We start from the raw sequence: 19,327 nt of genomic DNA on the forward strand, positions 1-19,327 counted from the left end.
GATTCTGATTTAAATAGCTCATATGTGTTTCAGAAAGATTTCTGCTGTTTGCTTTCATGTTTAAAACTTTCTGCACATTTAGAACACGTTTGACCTGCTGAAGAAGAACCCTGCTCTTTCTGTTACAATATGTTACAGCAGTTTTCGAAAAAGAAAATCCATTTTAGTGTTTTATTTGGGGGCGCAAATGCACTTGTAGCCTAATAAGATCTGTCGTTCACATAAGCGGGCATCTTTTTTTTCCAAAAGAGCATGTTGTTCATAATATCAATAATAAAAATAACAACAATAATATTATAAATATAATAAATGTAATAATCTGATATTATCTGATTATGTTTATTGGTTACTCCTTATCCCAAATAATTAGAAGAAATCTAAAATGCAAGCCCAACCAAAGCTCAGGTCTTTGGAGGTTAAATATTGAAGGGACTGTATTCCTCGGGTCCCCTTTAAAATCTATACATATGACAGCTGGTGCTCCACTTCTGCCTCCCTAAGCAATTCTAAATATCTGCAGAATTATATTTGGACAAAAAGCAAACACTAGTAGACCAAATGACACGACACAACATACCTGCATGATTTCGACGTTCGTGTTATGACGGCTAGATTCACTACACAGTACACTCAGCCTTCCCACTCATCAGTTAACACATTTAGTTTTCAAATTTTCAACTGTGCGTGCAAAATACCAAGCTGAAGGTGCGATGTATTTTACACATTCACAGAACCTGTGATTTCTTTGAGAGCTCTGATGTACAACTACGGAGAACTGCAAAAGGAGTTGCATTGTGTGTTGGTGGACTCAGAAAAAAGACAGGAAGGAGAGATGAGCAGCAGGAGTGACAAATGGGTGGAGGGTGGAGGTTGGATTACACCAAATGTTCACTCTGAGCCCTTTCTCATTTGCAGTGCTGATGGATAAGTTGGACGAACAAGATCAGGCAAGACTCTGTGGATTGTGATATTCAGAGATGACACTGTGATTTGTAGTCAGTGTCGGGGGCAGGTTGAGGAGCATCTGCAGAGGTGGAGGTCTATCTGGAGATCAATGAATAAATGTCCTGTGGGCAGCTAGTCAGAGGAGTTGTGAAAGAGAGGTAAAGACAACTACATTCTGGGGCGGTGGATGGAAAAGAATGTCAGGAGTGACTTCTGATAGAAAAGCAACAGGTTTATAAAATGGCTGAAACTGAGACCATCTATGGAGCCAGATACTGGGAGTGCATGAAGACTCTTGTGTTCACTCTTGCAGCAACAACAGAACATTTGGCAGAAATATTTTAGAGTTCACCAAAGCAGCTTGAGAACGTAAAAAAACCTGGTGGACTGAGAGGCAGCAGTTTATCCTTTACAGTTCACTTAGAAGTGGCATATTTCAGCGAGACAACAATTGGTACCACAGTGTCTTCTAAAAAAACATGAAAATGATCACTGGCTTGTAAAGCCGGGAGGCCATCTGGTTGAGGGGGACTCGAACAAGGGAAGAGGTAAATGTCTTTACATTCTCACTGCTTTGCGCAAAGTCCCACATGGGATCTTTAAATGCAACAGCGCATGTTAAAATGAACACTTTTTAAATACTATTTTTTAATACTACTTCGTATTTTTGTACCATGTAAGTTTCCTGGAGTTGCTAAAAGCTGAGTTTCAAGTGCAATATTAACGGCATATCAATATCCACAGCTCATTTTTGATGCACTCCTGCTTAGCCTTTATTTTACTCATCTTGTACATCAAGTAATTATCATGTAGCCATTTTTCTTCCAATGGAGCAACCAGTGATTGCTCTAGTTCACTGCACCACTCCTCTACTGAAGGAAAGAAAAACAAAAACAGGCCTAAGTGTGAGTTTACCTGCATTTTAGAGAAAATCTTTAATCGTCATATTCAATAGACAGAGAAACGGTGGAATAAATTACACGTCACTCGTATTTACACAACTCATCTTCTGCAGGTTTAAAGTGTTTTTAATCAGATTGATCATACCAAAAACAGCAATTTTCATTCAGCAGTAGTTCATCTAGCACAGTCAGGAAAAATATATATATTATCATACACATATTTTAAAATAACTATCTAGTTAGAAAATTAGGTTTATCAAGTTAGTCTTTATCCAATAGCTGAAAGGTCAGGGCACATCTACCCCTCCATTTCCTGTCTCTCTCCACTGTCACTATCGAATAAATGCGAAAATTCCCCCAAAGAAACTTTACAACAAATAATAATAATTGGTCGTTATCATTCCAAAAGTTTAAATCGTTAGCACTTAAATCTCATGATATGTACAGTGACCTACAGATCCAAGAACAGAAGCAGACCTGGCTGACTACCTATCCTTGTTGCTACGGAGATCGGTTGTCAAGGGGTCGTGCTGAATAGTTTGGTGCAACATCAGAGCGAGCAGACCGGCTCTGTTGGTCATAGCAGTCCGAACGTTACGCTCCTGTTCAAAGAGCTCGTCCAGCTTGTACCACTGTGCAGGAGAAAAAGAAAAGAAACTGGTTAGTCTTGAACAATAGTTCATATTCAGCTATTTAGCATCAGAAAGTCAGATGATTACTCATTATGGGTGTACATGAGGGTGCTTGCTTTAAGCAGATGTAATTTCAGGAAAAGAGAATCAACAGAACTCTCCATTTATCTGACTCAACAAATACAAATCCCATTAGATGAGAGATTTTTGTTGACATTTTCCACTGAAAACCTGCAGAAATTCCAAACTCGTGAAGTCTGACTCACCACCCTGACTCGCTCCAGGTCCACCTCGGCTCTCCTCAGCTTTTCCCAGTTGTAATGCTTGTTGCACTTCCTTTTGGAGACTCTGCAGTATTCTCCTGTCAGCTCAAACACATTCTTCACCAGAGGGCATCCGCACACCTCATCTACTGGGATCTGGGCACCAAATACAACAAAAAAATGACCAAACAAAAACTAGTAGGCACTTTTTCAGGAGCCTTGTAATTTCTACTGGAAGTTTTAGGAAGGGCTAAAGAGGGTTTACTGACCTTGGGATCTCTAGAATGCTCTGGACATAAAACCTGAAGCCTCTTGCAATATGTTTTGCTTTGGGGGTTGTAAACATCACAGAAGAGTCTGGTTGCACTGCAGGAAGAAAGGAACCTTCAGTAAAGCAGCTAACTATAGAAAACTGCGATAAGGAGCAAGTCGTTTTTCTTACCCTTCTATTCTTGTAGGATACATGGAGCCAAAGGAGGTCTGACTCTCATACTGTAAAGATAATCATTAGAGACATTAGTGTATTTAGTAGACAGTGTGCCTTGTTTATGTATACACAGTATATCTTCAGTCTTAGCAGCAACAGATCAGACAGAAACATTCACCTTCGCGTAACATCTCTCCATATGTCTCAGTGCCACTTTCGGATTGACGGGATGACTACAAGACACACAGAAAATCTGCAGGTCCGTATCCTCACTGTCTCCTTCATTGACCTGCAAACAAGAACCAAAGCAATATTCCTCTTCTGTCACTTGGAATTTAACAATCAACACTTGAGACTGCAGTTTCAAAGCTGGTCCTGACTCAGTTTTAACACAGGTAGCAGCGTAACTGAGTGAACAAGTGTGCAGGCTGCTTCCAGCTCACCTCCTCGTCCTGCTGAACTGCCTGCTGCTTGGCCTTGGCAATGATGCCCTCCAGTTCATGAAATCGTCGCTCCATCTCGGTAAGGCGCAGCCGGGCGTTCTGCTGGTCGCGGCGGATGCGCTCCAGCTGCTTCTTCCCGTGTTCCTCAGCGATGCAGGGACTCTGCTGCCATTGCTGGATACGCTGAGGGAGGATCTCATAAATCCGGCTGTTGACCGAGAAGCACAAAGCGTTGAATGCCAAAAAAAAAACAATTAATGCACTTAAATCCTCTGGCACTAAGAGGAGCCATGTTATAGTAATTTGAATTTAAACTGGAGATCTTTAAAGTTAGCAAGTTTTGATTATTCCCCTCACACCAAGTAAAGGAATTAAGAGTTTAAAGTATTTTTTCTGAAGTTGAGAAAAGCTCTAGTGTACAGTAAAAAAGTGAAAGGACGTACTTGGCAGCTAGCTTCATGCCACAGTCCTCAGAACAGTATTTAGAGTTGGTTCTTGCTGCCTCCACACAGCTTGGTCCCAAACATTGACGTTGCCCTGCAATATCCCGCATTTCCCCCTTCTCACTGTGTCTGGTTCTGTCTTTGTGCTTTTGCTTCTGCTTGTGGCGTCGTGACTCCTTCTAAATAGTTTTGAAAGAGAAACACGGATGTTACCATATGTGTTACTAACATTTAGCCTCTAGAGGCAGTGCAAATAGTAGTGAAACTTCCATGAAGAAACCAGTCTTACTTTCTTGTCAAACTTCTTTTCTCTTCTCTTGACATGTTTCACCTTTATAGCTTTCTTACGCATGACAGGACTGAAAGGCAGCTCGTCATCATCATCACTAGCCCATGCCTGCGAGACAGGAAGGCAACCAATTACTCAGCAATACATAACATCCTTATTTAGTGTTTAAGCTTTTGACTGTGTGGATCTAAATGTACACATTTATATGCTCCAATATTATGTCAGTCTACCATGTTGTCGTCAAGTCCTGCCGCTCTGTACTGCTGGTAGAGCTCTGCCTCACTGTCGTAGTCATCAGAATACCGTCTTCGTCTGTGGTGGGAATTCTCCCTCCTTTCTCGCAAAGAGAATTCCTCATCCTTCACACGCAGCATTTTCTGTACAAAACGCAACAGGTTGGACCGTTTTTGAAGGTGCCACAAGGGACAGCACAAATACACCACAGACAGAAAGATGACTGGCTTCAAGGACTAAAAAAGATCTTTTTGCTTTCTGATTAAAAAATATTTCATGTCTCTACAGTGGTGCATTGCAAGATACTATATCATGGCTGCAACCTTATTACAAGTGATAATCAAATTTTAAAAATGTGACAAAGATAAAGTGACTTACTCTGGCTCGAACTTCACACTGCCTGAACCTGCACTTCTGTCTGATTTTGTTGGGGCCTCCGAACTTCTTCATGTCCTTGCAGAAGTCACACTGGGCACAATCCTCAGTCCTTCTGCAGGGCTCACATTCCCCACACATACGGACAGAGCGCTTCACCTGAAGAAAATTAAACAATGAAGAAATTGCACAAGGATTAATTTTTACATCTTCATCTAATGCCTATAAATAGGTATATATTGACATAAACACAATTCATTAAAAATAAGCCTGTTGACTTATCACCTCTTTATGATTCACTGTAAGCAGCTGCATCTTTGCTCCATACAACACAGAGCTTGTTCATTCAAATTAAACCATGTGTGTTCGTAGAACCATTGATCACTGTTTCATTCACCTTTTATTACCTGTTGTTCATTGTTCATAATAATACAACTTACTTTAGATCCACGCCGCCTTTCACTCCTATACTCTGGAGTACTTGGGGTGCTGTACTGTTTTTCAGATCTGTCAGGTTCAGCTTCCTTCTCACGGTTTTTCTTTGATCTATACTTTACTTCCAATGATGAGTTCTCATCTGGTGACCAAACACATGAACAAGCAAAGTCTTGTCAACTTACGCAACAAAGGAGGAACTACTGCGATAAAAGAAGACTTTATATTCACCTCTGCATCTCATGCAGTACCATTCCTGGATTGCCTTAGCCATCTTCTCAGTGATGTTAATGCAGTGGCCATGGAACCACTCGTTGCAATTGTCACAGCCACTGTCAGTGTGAGAAGAGAATGTAAAACCAAATGTATGAGGATTATTGCATGCATAATGATAGATAGATAGATAGATAGATAGATAGATAGATAGATAGATAGATAGATAGATAGATAGATAGATAGATAGATAGATAGATAGATACTTTATTAATCCCGAGGGAAATTCAAGAAGATAAGACTGAACAACAGTACTGGTGATGTAAACTTACATCATGAAGCAGTTGATATCTGGTTTTCGACAAATGCAGTAAAGTGGTGCATTTTCCCCCTCCATGCTGCTGGTCTCAGGTCCTGGTGCAGGTTCAAAGTCTGACATTTCACTGTCCTGAAAAGCAATGTCAAACAACATTACAGCTGATGGAGCTGTACCTGACACTAAAGACAACTAACTGCTAGCCTGCATGACATGTTTCCCAGGAGAGTAGAAGGCTCCATGTGTATTTGTAATAATAAACCAACACATTTGTTTCTAAAGTTGCTGCTGTGATTAGTGACGACTCGCTTTATAATCCATTGTGCAGATTTGCTCTGCTTTTTACTCGTGGTCTCTTGCTCTGTAACTGGTGAATGTTCCTACTTTGGCCTCTAAATTCAATTTCCTGACCACTCTTTATTCTGGCTCTAATATTGCTTTGGAAAATACCAACATATTTCTGGACTAAAGCACAGACTCAGTTGCATCTGGCTACATTACCTGTAAATTAGGACATGGTTTAGAACTGTGTGCTCAACTGGACCTGATTGCAGTGTCAAAACAAGCAGTGGTTTGGCTGAACTGCAGTCAAGCGTGGGGTCTGAGCTGCACAATGCAGGTGTGTCAGAGAACCTGAACATCAGCAAAGTAAAAATTCGTGCCTGAAGGTTTACCTGCATGCACCGGGACAGTGGAATTATAATTATTGTAATCATTGTGTCTGGGTTGTTTCACTGGTGTGTTATTGTGATCAAAACTGTATGAACGTTTTCATTAAAGGACAACATCAACTGAGACGCTGTATAACTATTAAGTTCTTAATTGAAAACCTGTTTCAAATCAATGTCTACCTGAACTTGAGATGAATAAGATGCCAAGTGTACATAATCTTGCCTAACATACAAAATGTGCATAAAGTTGCAGTAAAATTGCAGTGGGGAATGATTTGATAAAATATATGTTCATTTGCTTTGAACACTTATGACACACTAATTGCATGTCACATTACCAACCCTGTTTCTGCCAGGTTCAAAAATGCATTGAGGAATGGGGGTTTTTTAAAAAAAAAAAAAAAAAAAAGAAGATTATTTTCATTAAGAAAATACAGGACACAATATTTGAATCTAGACTAAACTACATAGATGGCATGAATAACCCAGACCCTTTCTATATCCTAACTGCGGCTACGTTAACGACAGAGCAGCAGCCCTGTGTGTCTGACAGTAAACCTAAGCTGAAACAGAATTATTGTATAACTACGGCCGTTAACACCATGATATTTAATATTCAGTTTCTGTGCCTGTTGGGCAACGTCAGCTAGCGTCCATCTTTGACTTGTGATATCTAGGTAGATTACAGGATGTGCTGTAGATACCGATACTAGATACTAGGAGTTGGTTAGTTAATTAGTCAGTCAGCAGCCAGGGTAAAACACGAACTCCATATAACATTAACAGCTGCTGTGTTTACACACTAACCTCCTCAGGTTAACTAGCATAGCAGTTAGCATTAGCTAAATTTACATAGTCAAAATTTGCGAGCTTGCTTAATTTGTCACACCAAATGAGCGCAAAATTGTGAGCTCAAAAGTAAATTTACTTTATTCCGCATTACCAGTTCATACAAGTAGCAAAACGACATCGCATTAACTTAGCTCAGTTGTATCACAACATGCTCTAATCGGACATAAACGGCTTCATAACATACTGGGCCCAATTAAATTAGCTAAGTTGCTCAAATCACGTTTGGCACAATATAAAATAGTTTTTCTTTTACTTACCATTGCGTTAGATCGTGCAGTCTTTGGGTGAGTTACAAATAAAGTTACAACAAAAGGGAAATGAATATTAAACCAAACAGCGGATCTTAAGCTCGACAGCTAGCGCTATGCTAACATTTACACGAACATAACTTCGTTCACAATCGGCTGAAGTCGTCGCTTGTAAAAACATGATTGGTCAGTGTTCTTCTTCGTTGGTGGCGGATTCATGCTCAGCTTTACACTACTGCCAGATGTTGGATTTGTTACAAATTGCAAAAATATTCAGGTACATAATTTAAATAAGGCATTGGAGGGCAAAGGATGTCAAATATTGACTCTTGCAGAGCAATATGGAAAATAGAACTGAAACCCATGTTGTGAATGATATTAATGCTTTATTTATAATCACAATAATACTTTTTTATGTTAGGACTGTTGCCTCCTACTACTTACAAGATATAGTGAAGGACAAAGCACCTACCTGATATAAGAAAAAATATTTTATTATAACACGCACGCACGCACGCACGCACGCACGCACACACACACACACACACACAAAGACAGAGAGCGAGAAGACAAAGAGAGGCTGTAAAGAGGCTGTGTGATGCAGTTCCACCTCCACTCCTGACAGCTGATAGTTCTGCGTCTGTGATTAAGGCGACCTGCTGGATGCCTACATCCAAAATATGCCATGAAAAGTAAGTACCATACATTTAATACAAGATTCATACAATGCAGAGAGCCAACTTAATAGACTTTATGAATTTCTGTAAATTAATTAACCGCAAAAGATGTATCTTAAGAAATAATGTTCAAGATTTTATATCTGTGGCTAATAATCATCAAAATAACTGAATCAAAGTTTGCTGGAGGTAGATCTTTTTGATTAGAGCTATTCAATTTACAGAACGCTGCATTCTAATTTATTTGTGTCTCTTGTGAATTATTACTATGTACTTATAAATATGAAAGTAATAAAATGACAGAAATGCTTCATATGAAAAAGGAAATTCTACATGTCACATGAGGTAAGTATCACTTGAAGACATTAATTATTAACAGTTGCAAAATCAACATCTCACTTTCTCATAAAGCTGTCAGGATATCCACGTGCTGCCTTTCATCTACATTATAAATGTATCTAAAATGGAGATTAATAATAGATTAACTTCTCTGCAATTTCCAAGATGTCCACTCATCACTAACAGCAAAGAAAACCTCAGCTACAGATTTGTCTGTGGCTCTGCTGTATCCAGACAATGTTGTGGTTTCAATTTTTATTATAGCATTAACAAGTAAATTATTTAATATCTGGACAGATTAAAAAATATATCACCCTTATAATGTATTTAATATAGATAGCTTTTAGCTAATTCAATTGTATCATTTTCTCTATAACCTTGTATATATGAATATCTTTCATTTTTTAAGAGACTGAAGCAGGTGACATATTTCAGTGGATGACACTATGGATGACAAACTCAGTTCCACGGATATGAATGAAAAGATGGATGAAAGAAAGCTCCATGATTCACAAACAGGTACGAGCACAAAAAAACAGATGATGCGTTTCAGGTGATAGGCGAAGTTTAACCCTCGGATGCCTTGTCTTTCAGGACCTTTCACTGACGTGAGCAGTTTTTCAGAGCAGATCTCCACCGAGGACACTGAACTATCATCAGCTGACATCTCTGTGAATGTATTCCCACAGAAAACAAAAGGTAAGCTCATTTTAATTCTCTGTTTTTGGCTGTTCTCATTAATATTTGTTGTATGTACATTGTTGAGATGAGACGAGACTACAGTGGGGACATTTGCAGTGTTACAGCAGCAAAGACATAGTATGAAATTTAAAAATAAACCAAAATGTACACAAGTGCTAGTTACAAAAACAACTACAATAATTATTCCACATATCAATGGTATTACAGAGTTTTTGCTGAAAATATTTATGTGAAGTATGACTGTTTTTTCGTCGTGTTGTCTCCTTTGCAGGTGTGGAAGGAGATGTTGGATTTGACGTGCTAAATAAACCAAAGAGTGGAGCCAGCAGAACAGTATCCATCCGTGGTGCATGTTCTGTGGAGGACAACCAGCCTAAGCCTCTTTGTGCCCTGCTGCCGTCCTCGGTGGAGTCCTGCACGGCTCTTGAAGCGAGTCAGTCTTTCACATCAACCATCAGGAACCAAGAAAGCCTCAAAACCTCGACTGTTCACATTGAGCCTGACGGAGAAGGTAAAGACACATAACTACTGTCTGTTCCTGCTTTCTTAAATGCTTCTTTCTTTTCACAATCAGTTTTCTTTCCTATCTGAGACCTTGTTGCTGCGATCCTTCTGGCCTGCCTCTTCTGCCACCCACTCGACTGTCTATTGGCCACGTTGAGAGGATTTAATGGGTGTGTCTGGTCGCTGTGTTCGTCCCTGTGTGGCTGTGAACCCACCACCATGCAGCCTCTCCTGGACGCCACCAACCACTGCGACCTCTGCGGGTGTCTGGGTGTTCGCTGCTTCTTGTGCGACTGTCCCGTCTGCGACATTTGCCTCCAGGCGACAGAGTGCCTGGACCTCGCTATGGAAATCTCTCAAATGCTTTATCACTGACGTTTGCTGCCAGAAAATAACCACATCTAGACACGAATCAATGTGAATCATTTATTTGTTAAAATCTTCTGAAAGCCAGCTTGTAGGGACAGGAAATTAATGTCATTGTTTATGGTTAACAGTCAATATTACCACTCATATGTATGTCCCGGTAAGACATGGTTAATATTTTGAAGAGCAGTTACTTGTGAGCAGAAAAAGCTGACCATAGGTACTTAACTTTATTGAGCGAGAAACAACACAGTTAGCAACACTGAGCTATGGAGTGGGGCTACTTTTAGCTCAAAAGGGCAAAGTACCTGTAAGTTTTGAATGAATTATAAGATATATCACTTTTGATCATCCAAAAAAAGAAAAAAAAAAACAAACAATCTTCGTAGAACATGCTAACTGGTAAAATCACTCAGTGATCACCTTTGTTACTGGAGACAAACAGTCACTGACAACACAGATATTAGTCAGATGAAACTACTTATCAAACTATCTGGTATCAAAACAATATGTAATGAACAACAGTACTATTGTAAAAGGATAAAATTGTTCTGCATTTCTCACATGGTGTTGCATTTCCATTGACTGAGTGAATATATTCAAAAACAAAACGCTGATTTGTAACTTGTAGCTACGCTGGAAGAATTCCTGCTTTGGCTAACTAGCTGCAGCAGCAAGTGATTTTCCACTGCTTTTAAGGATTATTACAAATACATGCAACCTGGGCATTAGCTGTCCACTGTGTGTAATAGTAATAAAAACAGACAAAAGCTTTCATAAAATGCATAGACTGCCATAAAATAAGGTGCAATAAAATTGCTCAAAATAAAATACTCTTATATACAATATGCAGTAAATATTTCACAATGTGCCAATTCACTTTACAAAGATCCCTTCTGTAGCTGCTGGTGAAACAACCCAACATGGATGAGCATGAGCTGCTATGAACAAACCCTGATTCCAGTCAGTTGATGAAACTAAAAAAAAAAAACAAACCTAAACATTTTATGTTGGCATCTCATGATAAGTTTGTTATGCCAACATTGTCATGATAAAGAAACCTCACAGCTTTCTTCCCTACAAATAATATGAGCATATAACAAATTCAAGCCAACATTAATATCCCTCTTAAATCTCTGAAGAAATTTATTTAAGAATGTATTATTTAATGCTAGGTCCATGCGTCTAATGTACAATATTTAATTTTAATAAGATTGCATCTATAAACCCAGACATAATTATCTGACCAGCTCCAAAAAGCAACAATAATGATTAGGTCTGTATGGCAAAAAAATTCAAGAACTTACCGTCTTCTGACGTGACGTTTGCTAGTTTTGTTCTTAATAATAACTATGTTTACCTTTTAAGTTCAGTTCTACAGTTCTATAAATGGATCTGTGTTATTTAAGGATAGACTGCACTTCTTGACATTCTTGTCCCTACAGACAGTTTCTGACCACACAGAGCTCATCACAAGTCCTCGTCCATTTCAAGGCTGCTCCTGCGACTGCTGGTTTTAGAGGCTCCCGGTGACAAAGGAGAAAATAGCGGCTCGGCCAGCCTCTCTGGTGACAGGGCGCACCCCTCGTCCATAAGAATGTCCCCCAAACCCACATCGGGGTAGAGTGCCGAGGCCGAGGTGTCGTCGAGCTCAGCAAAGCTCAGGCTGCCCAGGTCCAAAGGGCTGCTGATGGTGACTCCGGCGGGAGAGTCCGAGGAGGGAGGGGACAGGAAGGAGGCAGGCAAAGGCTGTCCAGCAGCTCCCAGACTGAGGAGGTTGTGGGTGGAGGCTCCTCCTGTGTTGGGAGGCAGAGACTGGCCGCTCTGTGGGACTGCCTGCTGCTGGAGCAGGGAGGGATCAGAGCCCAGACCAGAGGACATGCTGGTGGGGGTTGAGAGTCCATGGACCCGAGCCTGCATTTCCAGTTCCTGCAGACAAGAGCAGCACATATGCGTAACTGACAACGCTATCATTTTACAATGTTTGACAGAAGTTCATCCATTTTGCATGTGAAGTCATTTCTTTACGTTAAATATTTTCCCCCCCAAAAAAAAGACCTAAATGAGACTGACTAACGCTGACAAAGCATCTATATCTATATTGCTGCTAAGGGACAGCCCTGTTTGTATTGAGAACTGAAGAAAGCAAACATCGGACTTAAACATCACCTATTTATAATTTAAATTCTCATTATACACCAAGGTGAATGCAGAGACGAGCCTCTGCACATACGACAATCATGGTATGCTGAAATGCTTCATAAGGAAGAAGAGCTTCTTCATTTCTTATGTTTGAATGGACAACATAAAAAGATAAAAAAGCAAAATGAAAAAAAAGACTGTCCTCATGGACCCTCTCAGACTTGTTTAAGTCATAAAATTTACATCACATGGATCCTTGCAGAAACCATGAATTGGCTTGTACTGTCATCAGGCACCACCACTAACACACACCTCACACTGTTACAAACAAATGTGGTTTTGTTCACATCAGTGTCCCTCTCTTTCATTACTGCGACCGTGGGTTTGCATGACTGTTATAGATTGGGCTGAATTAAAACAAAAGGATTCTCCATTGAATCACAAGTTTGATTTGAATAATCAGATTTTTAAAACTTTGAGATCAATCTTTGCACCCAACCAAGTTATTAACATGAGCAGATTCAGGTTAATTCACCATAAGAAGCGAGGTAGATGATAGTTATGTTAGAAACATATTTAATAAATATATCAAGATCATAAGGTGAAGGCCGATTTAGTAGCATTCCAACTTAAGCTGCAGTTGTGTTGACAACTGAGTAGAGCAAATCTTTACCACCGAATTCAGGTTCCCACCACATTTTTGCTTTATTATCTCTAATCTGCAGAACTGTGTATGAAGTCTGTGGTGTAAATGTGCATCTGTTTACTCATGGAGCACAACAAACAAGCAATTTGAGGATTCACTCATGAAAAATTTACTCCACAGCACCACAAGGAGTCAAAAAGTCTCCAGCGTGGCTTTCAGGCATATATGAAGGTCATTGCAAGTCAAATTACAAGCAAATACTGACCTGGATGCGTAACATTAGACTGTGGTTTGCTTGCTCCAGCTTTTTCTGTCGCATTTCAATGTCCTTGGCTCTCTGCTGCTCCTTCTGTAACTTCCTAATGTAGTCCACAGAAGCTTTCAGAATGGTGCCTTTATTCCAACGCATCTCTCTGTCATTTTTGTGACGTCAGGAAAGAAAGCGAAAGCAAACGCAACAGAAACAGAAGACAAGATTACATTACAACAGCTGCAGTGACAAATTATTGAAATTCAAACACTATAACTTTATTTTAAACTACAACAGGACTTACGGGTCACTTGACTTGGGTATCAGAGTACCCAGCTCCTTTATACGATCATTGATGTTGAATCTCCGCCTTCTCTCAACTGTAGGCAAGCAAGAATCACCAGGCAGAGAGGGAAAGCAAAGGCACATAAGTTTACAGCCAACAATCAGCTGTCAATGAACAAGCATTATTTGGTAGATATGGATCATAAACGGGCACGAAGTGCATGACATGTAATTAGGGTGCTGCTGTGGGCTGTCACATATTCTTTAACTGTAGACGGGTGACTTACTGAGGTTATGGTTGTCTTTCTTCTGCCTCTCTTTCATTAGTGCTTTGGTATCTGCATCTGAAAGCCACACTCATAGTTAACAGTCTAAAAAAGCTATTCTGTTTGTTTTAAAAGAAAAAAATAAAGGCACGTTTATAAAAGTAAGTTAGAGTACCAGTAATTTCCCTTTTAATTTTTGGAAGATCAGCAGGGCAGGAGTTGCTGACAGTAAGAGTAGGCGCTGCCATTCCAGGGCTATGGTAGACATCCAACAGATTTCCTGGGAGCTGAACAACAAAAAGACATTTCACAATGTATGCATGTACTCACTGAGTAGTTATAAACCTGAAAATATGGACGGTAAAAATATGTCTTCCCTATTCCTGTTTTAATTGAGAGCAAACCGGTTCTTTCAGTTTAGAATGAAATCATAGCTGGTTTCTGTTGCATCAGTGAAATGCTGCAACATGGTCAGCATTACAAAAACATTTTCAATCTACATTTCTAACAGGGACAGCACAAAATCCAACCATCTATATTACATTCTTAGATAGTGAAGCTGAACAACACCCTTTCAAAATTCTGAAAAAGCATTTACCTCACTGTGCTTCTTTTTCTTGTCGTCCAAAAGCATTACCATAATCCTCATTTTTTGTTCTGCAGCTAAACGTTGGCAAGCTCTAGCTATACTGTTTACTTGTTAACCTGGTAGTGCACTTTTTATGAGCATAATCTACTTTGTCTTGCTTCTTCTTGTCTAGTGTCCTCCGATAGCTTAACCCCGCCCAGGCAGCACGTTTGTGATGAATAGTAGCCGAGTGCCAGAAGTGTATATTTACTCCTACAACTTCAGAATTCCACACATGAAAGAGATCGTCCATTCACAGAAAGAATACTCAGAGTATGAAAAGTTTGTGTGACAGAGTTGCCTGAAATCCCCAGTGTTATTCTGTGTTGGTACAATTAAAAGGAAGAATTAGCAGACTCTAGAGGAAACTTGAAAAGGGAAGTATTTACAGTCAAATAAAAGCATTGTTCTTCATACCGTGCTAGGCAACTGAAGACCTGAGTCGATCAACGTTATGATGTCGTCGTTAAAACTGGATTCAAGACTAATGATGTCATCAATCACATCATCAATCTAGATGAAACAGATGAGAGAAACCACATACACAGTAACTAGTGTGACAGTAACCAACATGCATGTTTCTATTGTGTTTTGTAGTCTTTACAGTCTGCATGTCAACACAAAACATCTAACAAAATGGAAGACATTAAAAGAGACCTAATTTCAAAGAGAGAGATGTGTACAGAGAAATGCTGGCATGCTTTAACTGCAGGTGCAGTATTTAACATCTTATTGTGACAACAGGCCAACAAGGGTACGATGAACAGAGGCATGCGCCATTACAGTGGGACCTCTGGGCACGTCATTACAAAACAAACAAAAAGTAATTAAGCAAGAAGTGAGCAGAAGGCAAGGCATTTAACTTCCCCAAAAAATGTAGCTTTGCAATAAAAAGCAACTAGTGACAAGGCTGTGTAATGTGCTGTATCAGCAAAAGAAAACCCCCACACAAGAACTTAAACCACTGGTGTCTAAGTAAGAGTTGCTCATACTTCCTCCTTGTTGGATCCGATGTTAAGCAGAGCCATAGGACTGTTGGGGGCGCTGCTGGCAGTGGGGGCAACTTCAGGGGCAGAACTGGACTGTGGCACAGGGGACACACCCAGGGTCTGAGTGACTGCCTTGTTCCCCAGAGTGGTGGAGAGGTACTGCTTCACCTGCTGCCTCTGGGCCTGCTGGATGTGGTACTTGGTGGGGTTCTCCAAGTGGGTCTGCACCTGATCGTTTAAACACTTATTAAGGGTTTGTGTTCAGACATAAACCTACAGCATTAGATGAAGAGTACAAGTGATAAAGATGCAAATAGGACGCTCTTACCTTCAGCACCTCCACAGGGACCTGTGCTGGAGGCGGTCGAGCAGCATTTGGGGGCATAGTGACAGAGATAGCAGGAGTGGAGTCAGAAGCCCGGAGCTGGGAAGCAGAAGCTTGCTGTTGGGCTTCACGTCTCTCCTGCTCCTGAGCTTGTTCTCGCATCAGCTGCTGCCGCAGCAACACACGTGACGACATGGCTGAGACAGGACCAGATCAAGGATAAAGCTGGAAAACAGACATAGTATGTAGTAGTGTTACTGCAAAACTCAAGCCTTGACATTATCTACTGTACTGTTTTAATGATGTTGTTGGTTTCTAAAATAGATTTCCAATTGAAACTGTACTTGTTTGAAAATAAATTATAAAAACTACATTCTAAAGTCACCAAAATTTAAATTACAATCTGGATTAATGGACATACTCATTTTTAAATATCACCTGCAACTATTAAAATAAAAAATTATGACATTCTGTGAACCTCAGCAAGACTAACTACTTGAAAATTTAAGAACAACTGGACAGTTTAAGAACTTGAAGCTGATGTATTCTGATGTTGATGATGGTGCAATTAAGACATGAAAGTCTTTCAGAACTATGTTTTATTGAGAAGTTATGTGAAAAGAAAATCTTATGTATGAACCACTGGCTCAAAAATGTCCCACTAGTTATTTTACATAGATGATCATCTGAATCTGAGGTGTCTGAGAAAAGGACACAGCCTTAATCTACAAGTCCCAAATCTACCATTTAACATCCTGCATCACAAATGCTTTTCTACACCAGCTCTTCACAGGAAACATCTAACAACCGGGCTGTAAAACTGCACAAGACTGTGCATGATAAGCCTTCGGTGGGCATCATCACAAACAATAATTTGTGAGCGTACAGGAAGGGAATTGACTCATCCTGCTGCTCTGAATACTGTCAACAAGAAGACCCTGATGCTTCAAACAGCCCAAAAACACTGCTTACTTTAGCTAATCTGGGCACAATTGCTCTCATCAAATTTCTATTGCAGTGCAATAGTCCAAAAACTGGACAGAAGTGGGCATCCACTATACTGCACGTTCATCACTTACCCCTTCAAGCTTCTTATTTTGCAACACGACTAGAAATCAGTAAGACTATTATGCTATTTCTTGTATTTATCTGCCAGCCAGCAACACAATCAACAAGGTTATAATGCCCTCTATGCCTACTGCTAAGATGTCACCAGATACTGATCATACTGTCCTTGTCAACAAACATACCCAAAATCAAGCCACCCATTTATACAGCAGACCTGCATATGAATCTGAATTACCTTCAGCTTATATTATCACATGACATTACAGATACTGTCAGACATGAAGTCATCTAGCTCCTGACAGTAGTTTTATTCTTGTAACTGACAAAGATGGTAAGTGGGGCAATTGGATGTAATCTGCTAGTCATATGGCTTGTGTTAACTTGCTGCTGTAAATTCCACAGACTGCAAAAAAGAAAATGCTGTGAGCAAAGAGTCCCTCATTTAATAAGAAAACATTGCCTAGAGTCTTTGAGTAGCATGGGGATCTTCTACAGAATCAATAATAATAGCATTTGTTTTAATTGGTTACTTGGATTTGTCATGTTCAATGCTTCTTCAGGCTTTGTTTTCCTGTATTTGCTTTGTGATGACTGTTTAACACTTACAGGAATTTGGAAATCGGGCCTTGCCTGTACATCCTATCATCTGTTGTTTATGTCTGGTACAGTTTCACTGTTTACTCTAAGAGACAGTGTTGACTCAGGTACTTCCCTTGACCAAGAATGACTACCTCACTTACAACCCAACTATCAAATCTAACATTTGCAACTTTTCTCTGTGCATAAAACAGTCCTGTACATCCTCTGTTTTTCAGCTTTAGGTCGCCAAGTCTCCTCCTGCTGCTTACTGTAAGCAAGTGCTGCTTCTTACACAATCTTGCTGGTCTTTTTGTGTCTGCGTAAACACAAATTTCAGACTTTGCACATCGTGACTTCTCAGTGACTTTTCGTGGTGTTCACTGTCCAGGTAAACAAGGATTATTAAACTGTGTGCATTCACTAGGTGTCCAAAACAAACACAGTCCCACAATTCAAAACATGTAGTGACAAGTGGTGTACATGTCTGCACAGTACTCTGCCGGTTATTAGCGCTTCTTAGCGGGTTGTTATGTAAAAAAAATACTTACAAATGTCCGCTAAAAAAGTGGTCGTATCTTGTCAGACAATCGGGTTATTTTATTTATTATCACACTAATGTTTGGGTAGTCTCAGGTGTCATATATACAGCTGCTGCTTTGGGTGCTTGCGAGCTTACTTTTAGCCGTTTTCGTAATCTCTATTTTTGGCGAGCCCTGATGTAGCCTCATGAGTTAGCTTGACTTCACTGACAGCTCAGTGACGCTAACGGGCCCGCCGTGTGAAAAATCAACAATAACTATTATTAAAACGCTTCACGTTGAATTTACAGCTAGCTACCGGCAGCCAACTGTATACATGTTTGCTATTTTTGCTGAAGACAGAGTCGTTTCAGTGCGACACAGCTACGGCAAAGTAAACACAAAAAGGAAGTGGTAGCTTAGCTAATTGGCTAACTAGCTAGCTAGCAGCTAGCATCCGCTGGTTGCCCGACAAGCTCATGCTAAGTAGCAGGGTACCTTAGAGTAAACATACGTACTTTGAAAATCTGTGTGTTCAACGTTATCACAGCCATAAATTCCCAAAGTCCTCCGCTTTCTTTGCCATTTTTTGAGGTCGGTGAACAGAAACTGAAGAGTCGCTAGCTTGTGTTGTTTACCTCAGACCCACAGCTGATGTGATCGTTACCCGGAAGATGTTGACAGCTGCAACGTTACACAGATTTCCCAATGCAGTTTATCTCCGGCGCTCTGAAAAAATACCGTGATGTTAAAATATAAGACCGGTGTGGTTAGAGGATGTAAAAATGTCATATTTTATATTACCCACTATTTTTTCTAAAAGCAAACTGCGGCTGAACAGGAATATAATTTAGCTAATTAAAATTCTGCAAGCAGGTTGGAAGTGGTGGAGAACAGTGTCAGGTGTGCTGTATGAGAAGAGTATCACCAAGAATGAAAGGAAAGGTGTACAAAACGGTGGGGAGATTTGCTGTTATGCCGTTTACTCTTCGCCTTGTATATTGTTTGCACTGACACTTTGGTTTATATATTTATTTTGCTTATCTCTCTCTCCATATATATATATAGAGAGAGAGAGAGGGAGAGAGAGAGAGAGTGAGAGAGAGAGAGAGAGAGAGAGAGAGAGAGAGAGAGAGAGAGAGAGAGAGAGAGAGAGAGAGAGAGAGAGAGTGTATTTTTTGTTCTTTATTCTTATTGTTTTGGCCTGAAACAGGTGTACAATGCTTTTCACTGCACATTATACTATGAATAATTGTGTCTTGAATCTTGCGTATGGTTTGTCGTTTAGATACAGTGGTACTGAGGAAAAGACAGGAGGCAGAGCTGGAGGTAGGAGAGATTAAAATGTTGAGGTT

The 19,327-nt window shown here is 40.0% G+C and overlaps 3 protein-coding genes across 3 annotated transcripts; 1 reads left to right on the top strand and 2 right to left on the bottom strand.

The window, feature by feature from the left end:
• Positions 1-1,851: 1,851 nt before the first annotated feature.
• On the bottom strand, positions 1,852-7,854 carry cxxc1b (CXXC finger protein 1b). Its single transcript, XM_023278350.3, has 14 exons — positions 7,698-7,854; positions 5,934-6,049; positions 5,620-5,720; positions 5,394-5,530; positions 4,957-5,112; positions 4,575-4,721; positions 4,345-4,452; positions 4,056-4,234; positions 3,613-3,820; positions 3,348-3,458; positions 3,185-3,234; positions 3,012-3,108; positions 2,746-2,898; positions 1,852-2,479 (listed from the first exon to the last, which is right to left on the bottom strand). The coding sequence occupies exons 1-14, from the start codon at positions 7,698-7,700 to the stop codon at positions 2,333-2,335; spliced, it is 1,713 nt and encodes a 570-aa protein (XP_023134118.1). The 5' UTR covers positions 7,701-7,854; the 3' UTR covers positions 1,852-2,332.
• A 1,296-nt stretch (positions 7,855-9,150) lies between these two features.
• Positions 9,151-10,302, top strand: si:dkey-245f22.3 (uncharacterized protein LOC492819 homolog). The gene is made up of 4 exons (XM_035951979.2): positions 9,151-9,223; positions 9,299-9,403; positions 9,678-9,917; positions 9,999-10,302. Exons 1-4 carry the CDS (start codon positions 9,151-9,153, stop codon positions 10,283-10,285), a joined length of 705 nt encoding a protein of 234 aa, XP_035807872.1. The 3' UTR covers positions 10,286-10,302.
• Positions 10,303-10,322: 20 nt separating this feature from the next.
• tfe3b (transcription factor binding to IGHM enhancer 3b) lies at positions 10,323-18,650 on the bottom strand. Its single transcript, XM_023278336.3, has 9 exons — positions 18,491-18,650; positions 15,811-16,032; positions 15,486-15,710; positions 14,911-15,006; positions 14,041-14,152; positions 13,887-13,943; positions 13,619-13,694; positions 13,330-13,477; positions 10,323-12,205 (listed from the first exon to the last, which is right to left on the bottom strand). The coding sequence occupies exons 2-9, from the start codon at positions 16,000-16,002 to the stop codon at positions 11,747-11,749; spliced, it is 1,365 nt and encodes a 454-aa protein (XP_023134104.2). The 5' UTR covers positions 16,003-16,032; positions 18,491-18,650; the 3' UTR covers positions 10,323-11,746.
• Between the last annotated feature and the right edge of the window lie 677 nt (positions 18,651-19,327).

Source organism: Amphiprion ocellaris, chromosome 5, assembly GCF_022539595.1.
Source record: "Amphiprion ocellaris isolate individual 3 ecotype Okinawa chromosome 5, ASM2253959v1, whole genome shotgun sequence".
Lineage (NCBI taxonomy): Eukaryota > Metazoa > Chordata > Actinopteri > Pomacentridae > Amphiprion > Amphiprion ocellaris.

Excerpts from the sequence above, each read along its gene's own strand:
- si:dkey-245f22.3 (XM_035951979.2), top strand. The coding sequence starts at position 9,151 with ATGGATGACAAACTCAGTTCCACGGATATGAATGAAAAGATGGATGAA. Across the intron at positions 9,404-9,677 it reads ATTCCCACAGAAAACAAAAG|GTGTGGAAGGAGATGTTGGA; the intron begins GTAAGCTCATTT and ends TCTCCTTTGCAG. Across the intron at positions 9,918-9,998 it reads CATTGAGCCTGACGGAGAAG|ACCTTGTTGCTGCGATCCTT; the intron begins GTAAAGACACAT and ends TTCCTATCTGAG.
- tfe3b (XM_023278336.3), bottom strand. The coding sequence starts at position 16,002 with ATGTCGTCACGTGTGTTGCTGCGGCAGCAGCTGATGCGAGAACAAGCT. Across the intron at positions 13,944-14,040 it reads AATTAAAAGGGAAATTACTG|ATGCAGATACCAAAGCACTA; the intron begins GTACTCTAACTT and ends TGTGGCTTTCAG. Across the intron at positions 13,695-13,886 it reads GAAAGACAACCATAACCTCA|TTGAGAGAAGGCGGAGATTC; the intron begins GTAAGTCACCCG and ends GCTTGCCTACAG.
- cxxc1b (XM_023278350.3), bottom strand. Across the intron at positions 5,113-5,393 it reads AAAGGCGGCGTGGATCTAAA|GTGAAGCGCTCTGTCCGTAT; the intron begins GTAAGTTGTATT and ends AATTTTCTTCAG. Across the intron at positions 3,821-4,055 it reads GGCATGAAGCTAGCTGCCAA|CCGGATTTATGAGATCCTCC; the intron begins GTACGTCCTTTC and ends CTCGGTCAACAG.